Source organism: Kogia breviceps, chromosome 14 (assembly GCF_026419965.1).
Source record: "Kogia breviceps isolate mKogBre1 chromosome 14, mKogBre1 haplotype 1, whole genome shotgun sequence".
In the NCBI taxonomy this organism is placed as follows: domain Eukaryota; kingdom Metazoa; phylum Chordata; class Mammalia; order Artiodactyla; family Physeteridae; genus Kogia; species Kogia breviceps.
In genome coordinates this window covers 37,270,904-37,284,581 of record NC_081323.1, presented here as the reverse complement: position 1 = coordinate 37,284,581, position 13,678 = coordinate 37,270,904, and the positions used below count along the sequence as shown (strand labels likewise).

General features: G+C 39.7%; 1 protein-coding gene across 4 annotated transcripts in view; it reads left to right on the top strand.

Moving 5' to 3' along the window:
• The window catches only part of BTBD3 (BTB domain containing 3), a 39,609-nt gene extending 32,677 nt beyond the window's left edge, over nt 1-6,932 (top strand). For 3 of the 4 annotated variants that reach the window (XM_059037414.2, XM_059037417.2, XM_067011902.1), the window contains one exon: nt 2,472-6,926. In XM_059037414.2, coding sequence (XP_058893397.1) covers nt 2,472-3,504 — 1,033 coding nt within the window. In that variant the 3' untranslated portion in view covers nt 3,505-6,926. Of the gene's footprint in view, nt 1-2,471 lie in introns of all 4 variants that reach the window. The other variant, XM_067011901.1, reaches the window with a different exon arrangement.
• The last annotated feature ends 6,746 nt before the right edge of the window (nt 6,933-13,678 follow it).

Genomic DNA, 13,678 nt, shown 5'->3' with positions numbered 1-13,678 from the left:
GGTTAAGAGACATTTGCACTTTGTAGTAGAGGAGAAATGTTTGAAAGATGAATAATTTTCTATAGATTTATATGGATTCAGAAAAACTTTAATTGGTCATACAGAAATATAAAATTATAAGATATACATTTATTTAAAAAATAGTTTTCTCTCTCATGGGTCTTTTTCAGAATCCAGTAAATGTTAACCAGATAAATAGAATCTACTTCTGTGACCTGTGTTGGTGCTGGACAGTGTGATAGTCTACTGTGTGGCTAGGGTCCAGTGATTATTCTAAGTAATATTTAGCTGAATTTTCTTGATTCTTATTCTAGCACACCAAAGTGTATCAGAGTTCAAGGTTACCTGCTGCTGTGGGGATTTTGAGTCACTGGAATAAATTACAATATTTGTTGAAAAAAATTATTCATTGGGTCAACAAATTGGACAGTAATCCCACAAACATTTAAAATGTTGATATATATTGTCTTCTGCCTACTGAAAAATAAGTATTATAGTTAGTTCCAGAACTTTAAAGTGTTTAATTCTTTATGTGTAGTATAGTTTTGAAATCCATTTGCTGCTCTCTAGAACTTTCATAGTGGGAGATAGGGAAATTAAAGGCAGGTGAGCATGTGAAGTACCAAAGCATAAACTAATCCACTACTTTTAATGAACAGACACTTTGTGACCTTGGTAATGTTTTAGAGATATACATACAGAACTCAATTTTACCTGTAGCCGTTTTTTTCCCCAGTGAAGTTAGCTTCGTATATTTGACATTATTTCTGTTGCAGAGGAGAGTTCAGCATTTTGGCATCACTGTAGTCAAGTAGACTGTTGTGTTGCTGCAGTTATATGTACATAATTAGGAAACCTGAGTATGAGTCACAAAATGCTGTTTCACCTAAGCCATTTGATTCATCATTTGGAATGATTTGACAGGCATTTGACAGGCATCTTTTCTTATAAGTGTGTTGCCTAGAATATATCTTGATACAGCTTTTTAAAATTACATGAGCAGTCCACATAAAGTGGTAAGAGTCAGAAATGTAGCAGGTGCCATTTACTGTCATGCTGTGCTTGATCAGCACAGCATAGTTGCCTGGGATAGTGGAGGCCAGGTTTTCCTCACACCTGCATTGTGGGTGAGTAGCCAGTACTACTGGAAAGGGGGCTGTCAAGAAAAAGGGAAGACTGCTCACTTGCCAGTTCTAGGGTAAGAGCTACAAAGTGCTGACCGTGCTGCAGAATCCTCCCCCCGGTCCTGGTGCTGCAGGTATTTAGTCGAGCAGTCTTGCCATCTTGCCAGTGGCTGGCTTAGTCTATCAGAAAAGAGTAAGGGCTTCCTGGGAGAAAAAATTCAGGTTCCATTCATGATTGTGGTCATTTTTCTCATTGCCATCCTTATATTTTTGTACTTTCTTACAGAAGCTATTGCTTACTTCCTGTTATATGTGTTTCACTAAGGAAAATGTCACAGCAAGTAGCTAAACACCTTAGCTAGAAAAATTTTTTAATTATGTTATTAGTATGTATTTTTTACTCATGTGCAGTTCTTACTATCTCCTAGTCAGCCACAGCATCTAAAAGAAGCAGATGATTTCTATCTTTACATACCATCTTGGGAGACTGCCACTGTCCCCCAAAACAATAAGAAGTGTCTTATCTCCTGAAATGGGGACACTTCACAGAAGCACACAAATAATGCATACTTAGACTTTCTTACTTTGTTTTTTAATTAAGTATATCTGGAAATAATGTATTCTTTAATTCTGAAGGTGGAAGGAATGTGTGGGGGAGAAGAAAGAATTTAGAGTTAAAAAAAAAAAAAAAAAAAGCCAGATACAAAGCCTGTGTTGGATTCTATGTAAAGTTAACTGGAAGATAGCATTGGAGCCCATATCTAAAAATCTATTGAACTTGGAACTACTTGAAAAGTATCTTAAGATCAGGTTTTGTTTTGTGTTTAAGGAAAATCCAAGTCATTCTTATATAAAAGCGTCAAGATGGCAATCATTGCTAACATTACAGTATTGATATTAAAGATACTTGTTTCCATCTGAATTTGCAGAAAAATTTTTAAGTAAGTCTACATACATACATTTCTCCTAAAACATATGGGGGTTATTTTTAACTATAGTATAGTATATATAATGGAATTTTACTATGTATTTTCCTCATATTCACTATTTTTGATTTCAGTCCTTTCTTAAACAATTCTTGTATCTTCTATTTTTTGTAGCTTTAAAATAGAGGCTAGAATGGTTACATGAAGTTAATGTCTTTAATTATACAAACTTTCTACTAAGTTGAAATATTAACAACTTATGAATGTATCTCAGATGTTGCTTTAATGTCTAATCGTGTTTGTAATAACTGTCACAGAAGGTAATTTTCTTGGAACTAACTTGAAAGTAGTTACATCTTTTCTCACTGGACACACTCATTTTTGTGAAAATTCCATTTATATGCAGCGCTCTTTCTTGCAGATACATCTATTGTGATGAAATTGACTTGGCTGCTGACACAGTCTTAGCCACTCTTTATGCTGCCAAAAAGTACATCGTCCCTCACCTCGCCCGGGCCTGCGTCAATTTCCTGGAGACCAGCCTGAGCGCCAAGAATGCCTGTGTCCTCCTGTCCCAGAGCTGCCTGTTTGAGGAGCCGGACCTGACCCAGCGGTGCTGGGAGGTGATCGACGCCCAGGCCGAGCTGGCTCTCAAGTCTGAGGGGTTCTGTGATATTGACTTCCAGACACTAGAAAGTATCCTCCGCAGGGAAACTCTGAATGCCAAAGAAATTGTGGTTTTTGAGGCAGCTCTCAACTGGGCTGAAGTGGAATGCCAGCGACAAGATCTGGCTTTGAGCATTGAAAACAAGCGCAAGGTCCTCGGGAAGGCGCTTTACTTGATCCGCATCCCGACCATGGCCCTGGACGATTTTGCAAATGGTGCTGCACAGTCTGGAGTCTTAACTCTGAACGAGACCAACGACATCTTCCTTTGGTACACCGCGGCCAAGAAGCCCGAGCTGCAGTTCGTGAGCAAAGCCCGCAAGGGCCTCGTCCCGCAGCGCTGCCACCGTTTCCAGTCATGCGCCTACCGGAGCAACCAGTGGCGCTACCGGGGCCGCTGTGACAGCATCCAGTTCGCCGTCGACAAGAGGGTGTTCATCGCGGGCTTCGGGCTGTACGGCTCCAGCTGCGGCTCGGCCGAGTACAGTGCCAAGATCGAACTCAAGCGGCAGGGTGTCGTCCTGGGGCAGAACTTGAGCAAGTACTTCTCAGACGGCTCCAGCAACACCTTCCCCGTGTGGTTTGAGTACCCGGTGCAGATTGAGCCGGACACCTTCTACACGGCCAGTGTGATCCTGGACGGCAATGAGCTCAGCTACTTTGGACAGGAAGGCATGACAGAAGTTCAGTGTGGCAAAGTCACTGTCCAGTTCCAGTGCTCGTCGGACAGCACCAATGGCACCGGGGTGCAGGGGGGGCAGATCCCAGAACTTATATTCTACGCTTGAGCATGCTTCCCGGAGCAGTGCGGGCTCTGAGGTGCACACCCCACTCCTGCTTGCTTGATGCTTAGCTCAGCTGCAGATAACGCGATCAGTGCAGGTAACTTGTAATGAACGGAGCTGTAGGCAGGTTCTAATTTCTTTCAACCTTTTAATTATGGACAGACAAAAATGCGGCGTTCAGCTTTTAACTCTATGCCTAAATGAGCCGATTTCTCATCAAGGCTTGTGGTTCTTAGAGTTGGATCTATACATCTGGGGAGATTTTGAGTTCTTTTCCAACTGCCCCACTGACCTCCCAGTTTTGTCCCTCTTAGGAAAATTTTCAGATCACCTCAGATTCCCTTTGGGGCTTTATTTTAAATAGGAATAAATAGTCTAAAATAACAAGAATTATTTTTAAACAGAACCCTTCACTTTCCAAAAAACAGATAAACCTCAGTGTACAATTTTGAAAGATGTTTTGCTTGATAATTAATAATTTAGAAAGTAGACAGTAGTCACCTTTACCTTCTTATTTTATTTCCTTTTAAATATTTTACTTTTGGGCATTGTTTTTTCTTAAATCCTAAATTCATAAGATTGTTAAATTTTAAACTGCAAAGTGTCAATGTAAAGTAAGCAAGTAAGAAATTGGAGGTTTTAGGTCATGACTTTGGCTACAAACAGATTTATATTCTTTTAGTTTAGAAGACAGAATATTGCAGTAGAGAGACTTCTTTTAGAAGTAACTAAATTATAAAATTTTATTGTCATTAGGAAAAAGTTGCAGGTCTATTAATTTAAACTAAAACGGTTTTAAAAGGAAGCCTAAAAAAGTCCCATACGACAAATAGTTTAATTGATGGCATATTATAATACAGAGTTTGCAAAAGTCAGACCCTTTTCCCTGCTTAGCTTCTGATCCCTGCCATTTGCTGGTTTTCAAAAGTTGTACTGTATAGAATTCCTATTCCCTTTTTCCCATGAAAAGAGGACCAAACAATTCTTTAGATGAATGGAATAACAATTAGTTTTGTAGCACCACATGTTAATGTAGTAAGATATTTTATTCATTGATTTTTTTTTTTTTTTAATCTGAAATGTGTTTCACCGGATCTACTTTGACCACATTGTATCTTCTTAGTTAATTATAATTCTGTCCTGTTCCTGGACTGCTAGAATCTGGCCTCTGGCCATCTTAAAGTGCCAATATATGCCTGCAGCGTTTTTAGAAAATGGTCTAGAGCGATACACTTGATGATACCTAATAGTCACTGCCTCAGCATCACATCCAGCTCTCTTATTTGTCCACGGATAATGTAAACAAAGGAGGGAAAAACTCATCAAAACATTTTCCTTCAGTGAAGGCTTGTGCTGGCTTAGTGCCCGTGACCCTGGTGGTGTCCACTGTGTTCACTCCCAGTTGAAGTATCCATGTGTTTCTGGGCAGCTTTTCTGCCCAGCGTGATCCTGAGATGGCTTCCCCGCCACCCAGAGTGTGGTCGCTGGCCGCCTCCTTCTCCTGCTCTGTGAGCCCAAAGCTGGCTCCGGAGCAGGGGTTAGTCCTGGGGTGGGTGTGTGCGTGGGTGCCCGTGCGCATTCAGGTGCGTGCCAGCTCAGGAATTGTCTCCTCCCTGCCTGGTCAGTGAGGGCTGGGACAGAAATGGTCCCCCTGCTGGCCCCAGCTGGGCCCCAGTGAGTGACTGCCTGTGCTTCTGGGCCACTTCTCCCCCTGTAGACGTGGGCTTGTTGCTTCGGCCGGCTTCCCTGATGGAGGAGAACACTGGATTACGGGAAATGTTTTAATCACCTTTACCATTACCTATGTCTGTTAGCGTAGATGATCAAAAGCTGTTACGGTGATTATAGATGAGTATTCCCAGGACAACTTTCCAAAATTATCTAACAATTTTTTTTTTATTAGCAAGATGACGGTAGTTTTGGCAAACTATGAAATAAAGGTACGTTTTCAATTTAAAAAATACTTCTACAAAGGGTTTTATTTATAAATTATGGTTAAACATTTCGGTAACTCATAGTTACCTTGCAAATTGGTAGACTATATACCTAATTGGAAGGCACTCATTTTTAAGCCAGAGGAGAAGAAACTTTATTTAGCACTAATTTCATCATATCAGATTGTTGGTGGTGGGTGTGATAAGCTTAGATGGAAGATTGTTCATTCAGTAACACCCCTGGTCAGTGCTCCTGTTAGTAGCTGCCCTCCAGAGGCTGGGGAACCGCTGGGTGAGAGCCACATGAGATCCTGTACACTAGGTGTGGAAGAACTTAATTTTATATTAATTACTATCACCTGAAAAAGAAAAAAAACAAAACCCATCCGTCATCTGATTGGCCAGTGCCAAGATCTGTGGGTTAAATTTGAAAGTTGTATTTAAAACAAGAAAATTTTATCTTTTAAATCCTATTCTCCCTTCTGCATTTTCAGTGACATGGAATTAAGGCTAATGTGCTTGCTTTATTTTCTTTGGTAATCTCAAATTTTGTAGCTTTTAAAACTAGAAACCATTGTTCTGACAAGGCGGGCAATTGTAGTGTATAAACGCAACTTTATTGAACAATGCCCAGTAGATGCTTTTCCCAATGTATCTGGCAGTCTTTGTTTATATCTTTGGGGATAAGGGGAACTAGGCTAGCAGTTCTAATGTAACATTCTTTAAGCATATCTTAATATAGTATTTAAGTAAATGGTCTAATTTCTACATAACTGTTGCACTGAACTGTCTTTTTTTTTTAAGGTGTTTAAATAAGCTCTCTAATTCAAGACACTAGCCACTTGTGCATCACAGTGCTTGAATTCAGTAGCTTACAGCATTATTTATGAAGGAAAAATATATAAATATGAAGTACCTCATGTTGAATGTTATTGTACTGTATTTTTAATGTAACAGTGCAGATCTTGTTAGACACATGAATGTACATAATCATGTTAAGTGAAAATAAAATAAAACTGGTTCATAGATTTGTTTTCCTTAGCATTTTTGTAGGTCCCTTGAAGTAGTAAAAAAAAAAAAAACTCATTCTGGCGCTTTTGGTTCCACTTATATTTTACAGGGATGGTTTTTTCAGGAGCTTTTGTTTGCTAAGTTATTCACATATCCTTGATCCCTAAAGAAGTAAAAATCTGAGGCAAAAGCATAAAAGAACAATGAATATGTTAATCAGTTGCATTGTGGAAAGCCTGACTGTTAAGTTGATGAGAGGGAGTGAATGAAGTTGATGAGAGGGAGTGAATGGATACATTTATATTCCAGGAATGGAGTTTGTGGTTGGCTGGCATTCTGGGTAGAGTTGCTCAAATGTCGAGTAGATCTCCCTGTACTCTGGGCTATTGATACCAGATCACATCTAGCTTTAGATGTGACCAGTGCTGCTGCTTATTCCTGCTTTGTTATAATTGCTTACGTCTAGGAATAAAAAAGATAAATGTCATATGACAATTGTGAATATAATTTTTATGTCCTTAACTAGTTTTCCATTATATTTCCCTATATCAAGTACATATATACACACACACACTCATATATAATTATACACACATGTACATATATTTTTTTTTTACTACAGCTTTCTGTTACTTTTATACTAGAGTTTATTGTGAAACCCTGTGTATTTGCTTAACTACTTCATCTACTCATAGTTCAGTTTCTATAGCATACCTACTCAGAGGATTTTTGGAATTATTCTAAGGAGTAAGAGAACTGGAAATACCCATTCTCATCAGCGTAATTACAGGTACAACCTGGATTGTAAAGATCTTTAATCCAGGAAAAGTCTTAGCCATTATCTCTTCTGGTGCTCTTTAAACTTAATCCACATGTGTTTGTTTTCAATATCTCAAGACAGTTGGAAATGATCCTCCTCTTCTGTCGGCGCTCAGGATCAAAATGTCATTGAAATTACACTTTCTTCCCAGTTGACTCTTTGGCTTGCCTACAAAAGCCATGGACTTAAACTTGGGAAAAAACAGGAAGGACGGAAGCATTCCTGAGGAACTAAATAGCGTGAAACTTAGAGGCCGAAACAAGCAAGTGGCCCTGAAAACCGGGGGTACCTTAAGTGTTTGTTAGAGAGGGCTGCACGTGCCTTTGAGATGCTGCAGTAGATGACTATGCTTTTGATTTCTATCAATAATTAATAGATTTCAGCATTTTTTTCTGACCCATTTACATTTATTGACCAACTACTTCCTTTGCTCAAAAGTTCATGTTATCCTCCATTTTTTAGAATAGATCACCTAACAAAACTAAAACTAGGGGAAAATTTCAACAATAGAATCTCTTCGTTTATTTCCATAACCAACCTAAGCACTGGTGAGAAAAGTTTCTCAACCAAGATATGGTCAGGTAGGTGAGAAGAAAATACTTTTGAGGAAGAGAGGAAGACAGTGGTTCACCTTGTCACACACCAAGCAGTGTAAGACACTAGCATCTGTAGATCACTCACTGAAGAATCATTGGGTACCTTTTCCCAACTTGGGCATCTCCCCTCTGTTTCTTCTCGTGAGCCTTATTTGAGTGAGAGCAGTGGGGAAGGTGCAATTCCTATTTATGCAGATCTTAAATGTCCTCATAATGGTAGTTTTCTATTTGCCTGTTTACTTAAATGTCCATTGGACAGCAGTTTTGCCAGCAGATGCTACTATTTTATATACTTGAGCTTCTAACAAGTTCCTCACTTCAAGATACATAGTTAAAACACCCACCCTTTACTTTGTCAAATATGTACTCTGTGTACAGGACATAATTAAAGTTGCCTATTAGGCTACTACCACTGAAATGTTAGTCTGCTCCTACTGATTCCTCTTTAAGCTGTTCTTGGTAGTAACGAAGCTAAGTGCTGTGAAGAGAGGCTGTGCTTTAGAATGTAAGGATTAATTTTTTCACTTAATGCAAGAGCAGTACAGATAATTATTTCAAAATTAAGGTGTATTTTTTGTTTTTATGACTTGGGTGAACAGTTTATATTTAATAGACTATCTCTTTTACATAAATTTGTTTTAGAGGAATGAAATTGTACCTGGAAAATTTTAAAAATAAGTCATCCTAGTGGCCTTGTTAATGTAATTTAATTTTTTAAAAATTTATTTTACTGAAGCATAGTTGATTTACAATGTTGCATTAGTTTCTGCTGTACAGCAGAGTGACTCAGTTATAGGTATATACTCTTTCATATTCTTTTCCATTATGGTTTATTATAAAGTATTGAATATAGTTCCCTGTGCTATACAGTAGGACCTTGTTGTTTATCCATATAGTAGTTTGCATCTGTTATAATCTCAAACTCCCAATCCATCACTCCCCTACCCCCTCCCCCTTGGCAACCACAAGTCTGTCTCTGTGTGAGTCTGTTTCTGTTTCTTGGATAAGTTCATTTATGTCATATTTTAGATTCCACATATAAATGATACCATATGGTATTGTATTTCAGACTTACTTGATTTAGTATGGTAATCTCTAGGTCCATCCATGTTGCTGCAAGTGGCATTATTTCATCCTTTCTTATGGCCAAGTACTATTCCACTGTATATATACCACATCTTTATCCACTCATCTGTTGGTGGACATTTAGGTTGCTTCCATGTCTTTGCTGTTATAAATAGTGCTGCTATGAACATAGGGGTGAATGTATCTTTTCCAATTAAAGTTTTGTCCAGATATATGCCCAGGAATGGGATTGCTGGATCATATGGCAACTCTATTTTTAGTTTTTTGTGGAACCTCCATATTGTTTTTCCATAGTGGCTGCATCAATTTACATTCCCACCAGAAGTGTAGGAGGATCCCCTTTTCTCTACACTCTCTCCAGCATTTGTTACTTTTAGACTTTTTGATAATGGGGTTTCTGACTGGTGTGAGGTGTTACCTCATTGTAGGCCTTGTTAATTTTAATAAGAAGTGCTGCAATAAATCTTCATGACCAGCATACAGCATAACGACTTTTGTGAGAAACTGGAAAAGTCTATGAAATACTATGATATATAGCAGTCTTTACTGTGGCTGTACAATTTGCATTTTCATTCCTAAACTGTTATGTTCAAAAAATAATCAAAGGGAAGATAATGACTATTTAAGGATGCTTCAAACAATCAAAGCTTGAAATGGAGATTACTACCTTCTGCTATATAGTAGAATACATAAAAATGTACTTTTTGAGAGACATTCTATGCATCTTATGGCATTTTCACTTTTGTGCATGCCTTAACCAGCCCTAAACTTAAATGTTATTTCAGCATCTCTTCTAATAGTGCTGAAACAAACCCTCAGAACACCTGAGCCTTATCCAATTCAAAGTTCAAGAAAAATTTCAATTCTAAGAATATTTGGAGGCATAAGTGCTAAAGAGTTTTTAGTATTTAGTGCTTCTTAGATAATGTAGCCCCCCAGGAAAGCCATATCAGGTTTAATGAATCATTCAGAGGATTAACTCAACGTTCATTCATTCATTGATCATTCATGGATTCTTGGCTTCATCCCAGGTAGTAAGAGGTGCTAGGAGACAAGGTGAGTGCTTTCAGAAGCTTCTGGTCCAGTGCAGTGCTGCTGTGCTGTTAGCACAGAGGATTGTGCATTGCTAGCCTCTGCCCTCTGATTTGCTTGGTCTTGGGTGGGGCCTGAGAAATTGCCTCTCCAAGGATCGTCCACATGCTGCTGACCGACACTTGTCTGCAGATCATACCTTGAGTAGCACCCATCTAAGTGAGTGGTGTGTCAGGGAGGGGTCAGTACAGAAATCAGTAGGGTTAAGGGGCAGTAGAGAAATGCCTTGGCTACTATGGGACCAATGGAAAGGGTCATCTAGATCAGCCTTGGGTGGAAGAAAAAGTGATGCTTGAGCTGGGTTTTGAAAGATGCACTAGAATTATCTAGTACAGAGTTATCTAGTATAGACTGATGACGCAAATTAGAGGGAAGGGATAGGGATGAAGGGAATTCCAGGAGAGAAACAGCAGGGGGATAGGATTGGGAACAGCTGGATATGGCTCAGGTAAAGGGTACCTGTGGGAGAACGAGGCTGTCTGCTGTGTGCCAGCCTTGGAGCAGGATGATGAACCGGGCAGGAACGTGGAGCACTTCACATATTGGGCTGAATTATTTGACTTTTATCCACAGAAAAAAGCAGTGACATTGAGGAGGTTTGAGATGAGACAGCAGTTTTGTGTTTTAAAAATGTCTTTCTGAACTTAGGGAAGGGTAGACTGGATTAGACTGGAGGCAGGAGGAGAGGGTAGGTCTGAGTAATGCAAGCAAAGATCAAAGGGGGCCAGGAAATGGAGAGAAGGATGAAGATTCTAGAAACATTGAGGAGAGACAACCAGGGTGCAGGGGCTGTGACATCCAGTCAAAAGGGGGCTTGTGAAGTTGGAATGAAGCCTCTTGCTTTATATTTAGCCTTATGGAAAGGGAAAGAAAACAGTTTTTACTCTACCATCCTCTGTAGATGGTTTATAGGTACCCACCCTTGATCCTAAGATTCTTTTAGGAAGAAGGAAAAACAGAGTCAACTTCGGGTGCTGGCTTATAAGTTAGACTGCAGGAAGACTGCCTGGATTTGAAGCTCTAGCTGCATGTGGATTCAGGCAGGTTACTTAACCTCTCTGAGCCTCAGTTTCCTCAAGAAAGATGGCAGTAATAATAGTGCTTCCTAATAGGGTTATTATGATGATTAATATTTCTAAAGCACTTGTGACAGTACCTGGCAAACAGGAAGTATCATAAAAGTGTTGTTAAGTGAAACAAAATATAAAAGGCCACAAATTAAACCCATGCATTTCCCTCATATGTGCCTTTATGAGAACCAGTTTTAGTTTACACACACTTTTAAAAAGTTGTCAATGCAGACAATTGAAAAGGGTCATTTTGTTGCTGTTCTTTTAAATAAATAAATAAATAATAATAAAATAAATAATAAAATAAAAATAAAATAAAATAAATAATAAATAAAAAAATAAAAAATAAAAAAATAAATTAAAAAATAATATAATAAATAAAAATAAAAATAAATAAATAAATAATAAAAATAAAAAAATAAAATAAAAATAAAATAAAAAATAAATAAAAATAAATTTTTTTAAAAAATAAATAAAATAAAAATTAAATAAATAAATAAATAAATAAAAATAAAATAAATAATAAAATAAATAAATAAATAAATATTAAATAAATTTATACTCCCTACCAATAGGTAGGGAGTATATAAAGTTACAAAGAGCTATATTGTTGAAGAATTCTCATATTTTAGCCTTATTTCTAGTAAACATTTAAATTCTGTCATGTTAATGAGAGACTACTGAGGTATGTGGATTCTAGCATGTCAGATGCCATCAAAGCTAGGAAATTATCTAGGATTCAGAAAATTACTCTGTAAAAGAGTACACAGCGGGTTTTCGAAAGACCTTTTGAAGACATCTTCCAGGAGGAGTCTATTTTGCAGCTGAAAGAATGTCCCCTTTGCTATTTCTGCTAGAGTCAAAATAAGCTCTTTTTTCTTGGCTTACAGTCTTAGTTTTGGATATAACCCCTTCTCCAAGTATTTGGGGATTAAAATCAGTTTTAGCTTTGACATTATTTGCTGTGTTTTGAAAGCAGGTTTGACCTTCATTATGAGTGATGTGAACATTACAGGGAATATTTGAAGGGCTAATTGATTTTATTCAGGTAAACACAGGTGTGTCAGAAACCCCGGCAGCTCCAAGTCCCTGTCCTCCACTGTGGGTGGCTCTCCACCTGCCCTCCCCACGATGTCCTGCATCTGTAGGCTTACCTAGTCCTGAGCCAGTGCTGGGCCCTGGTTTCCTGGAAGTTAGTTTCTGGTCCCTTGTTCTTGGTTCTCTGTTTTGCAAAATAAGCCCTCAGGAGCCTTACCCCCCAGAGATTCTCATTCAGGGGCCAGTCGCGTTTAGGTGAAACTGAGAGCAGTTATGAGGGACTCTGATGCCCATGAAAGGTTGAGAACCCCTGATGTAGAAAATGTGCTGAAAACAATACACCCACATGGACATTTAGCTTCAGCACCCTGTTCCCTGCTGGGGGCTCTGGCAGCACACACACACACCCTGAAATCAGTCTGATGCTTATGTTCCGAACCCATGAACCCTGAAGCTCACCCCAAACAACCCCAGTCTGCGTTCGTGGATGAAATAAACTAGGGGTTTTCGGTAGGCCCAGCCTCTTGACTCTCTGACTTCTTGACCCTGAACTCTGTTTGTTGAGCTCATTCTTGTCAATCTCTCTGTACCCCACCCCCAGCCCTCCACCTGCACCCCCGAGTTCATAGCCCCAGCCCTTTCATTAGTGTCTGGTCCCAACTCTGGCCCACTGGACCATGTCACCTGCTTAAGTTCTGATCACCATTAACTGGTCTCAGTGCCTGCCCATGCTGGGGACTCCAGTTCTGAGCCCTGTCTCTCTAACATTCCACTTGCTTCAAGTACCTGCTGGCCACTCGGCCTGCAGGATCTCCTCTCCCAGCCTCCAAACCCAGGCTGATATTCCCGCCCCCCTGGTCCTGGTGGAGCCCCTGCCCAGCCTGTTCTGTAGCCCCCACTCCCTGTTCTCTTCTTACATCCAACCTGACCCCCAGAATGACATACTTAAAATACATTTGTTAAAGTACAAATGCAAAATACAAATACATATAATGCAAATAATGCAAATACAAATAATGCGTAGCAGACACACACACAAGCTCAGTGTAGCACTGCAATGCATTTATGCTCCCATGTTCGGAACAGCTGTGGGCTGTCTTGGCAGCTCTGCTGACTTGGCCTCACGTGTGAGGGTTAGCTGGGGTGGCTTTTCTCCGATTGCTTCTCATCCTCCAGAAAGCTAGCCCAGGCATGGTCTCGTGGCGACGGCCGAGGCATATGACAGTCACCTGCATCAGGGGGAAACGTTCAAGGCCTCTTGAGGCTTGGGCTCCGAACTTGCACGTCATCACTTATGCTGTGTTCTGTCGGCCAGAGCAAGTCAGAAGGCCTACCAGATGCAAGGGGTGGGGAATTAGGCTCTACCTCTTTACTGAAAAGGGCAGCAAAGTCATGTGGTGAAGGCTGTGGATAAGGAGGGGGTGTGGCTGATTGGGTCATTTATGCCATCAGGTGGCCACAGCATTTCACCTGACTGTTGGAGGGGCCCACGTGAACACACTGTGCTCCTTCGAACTTGGACCCCAGACT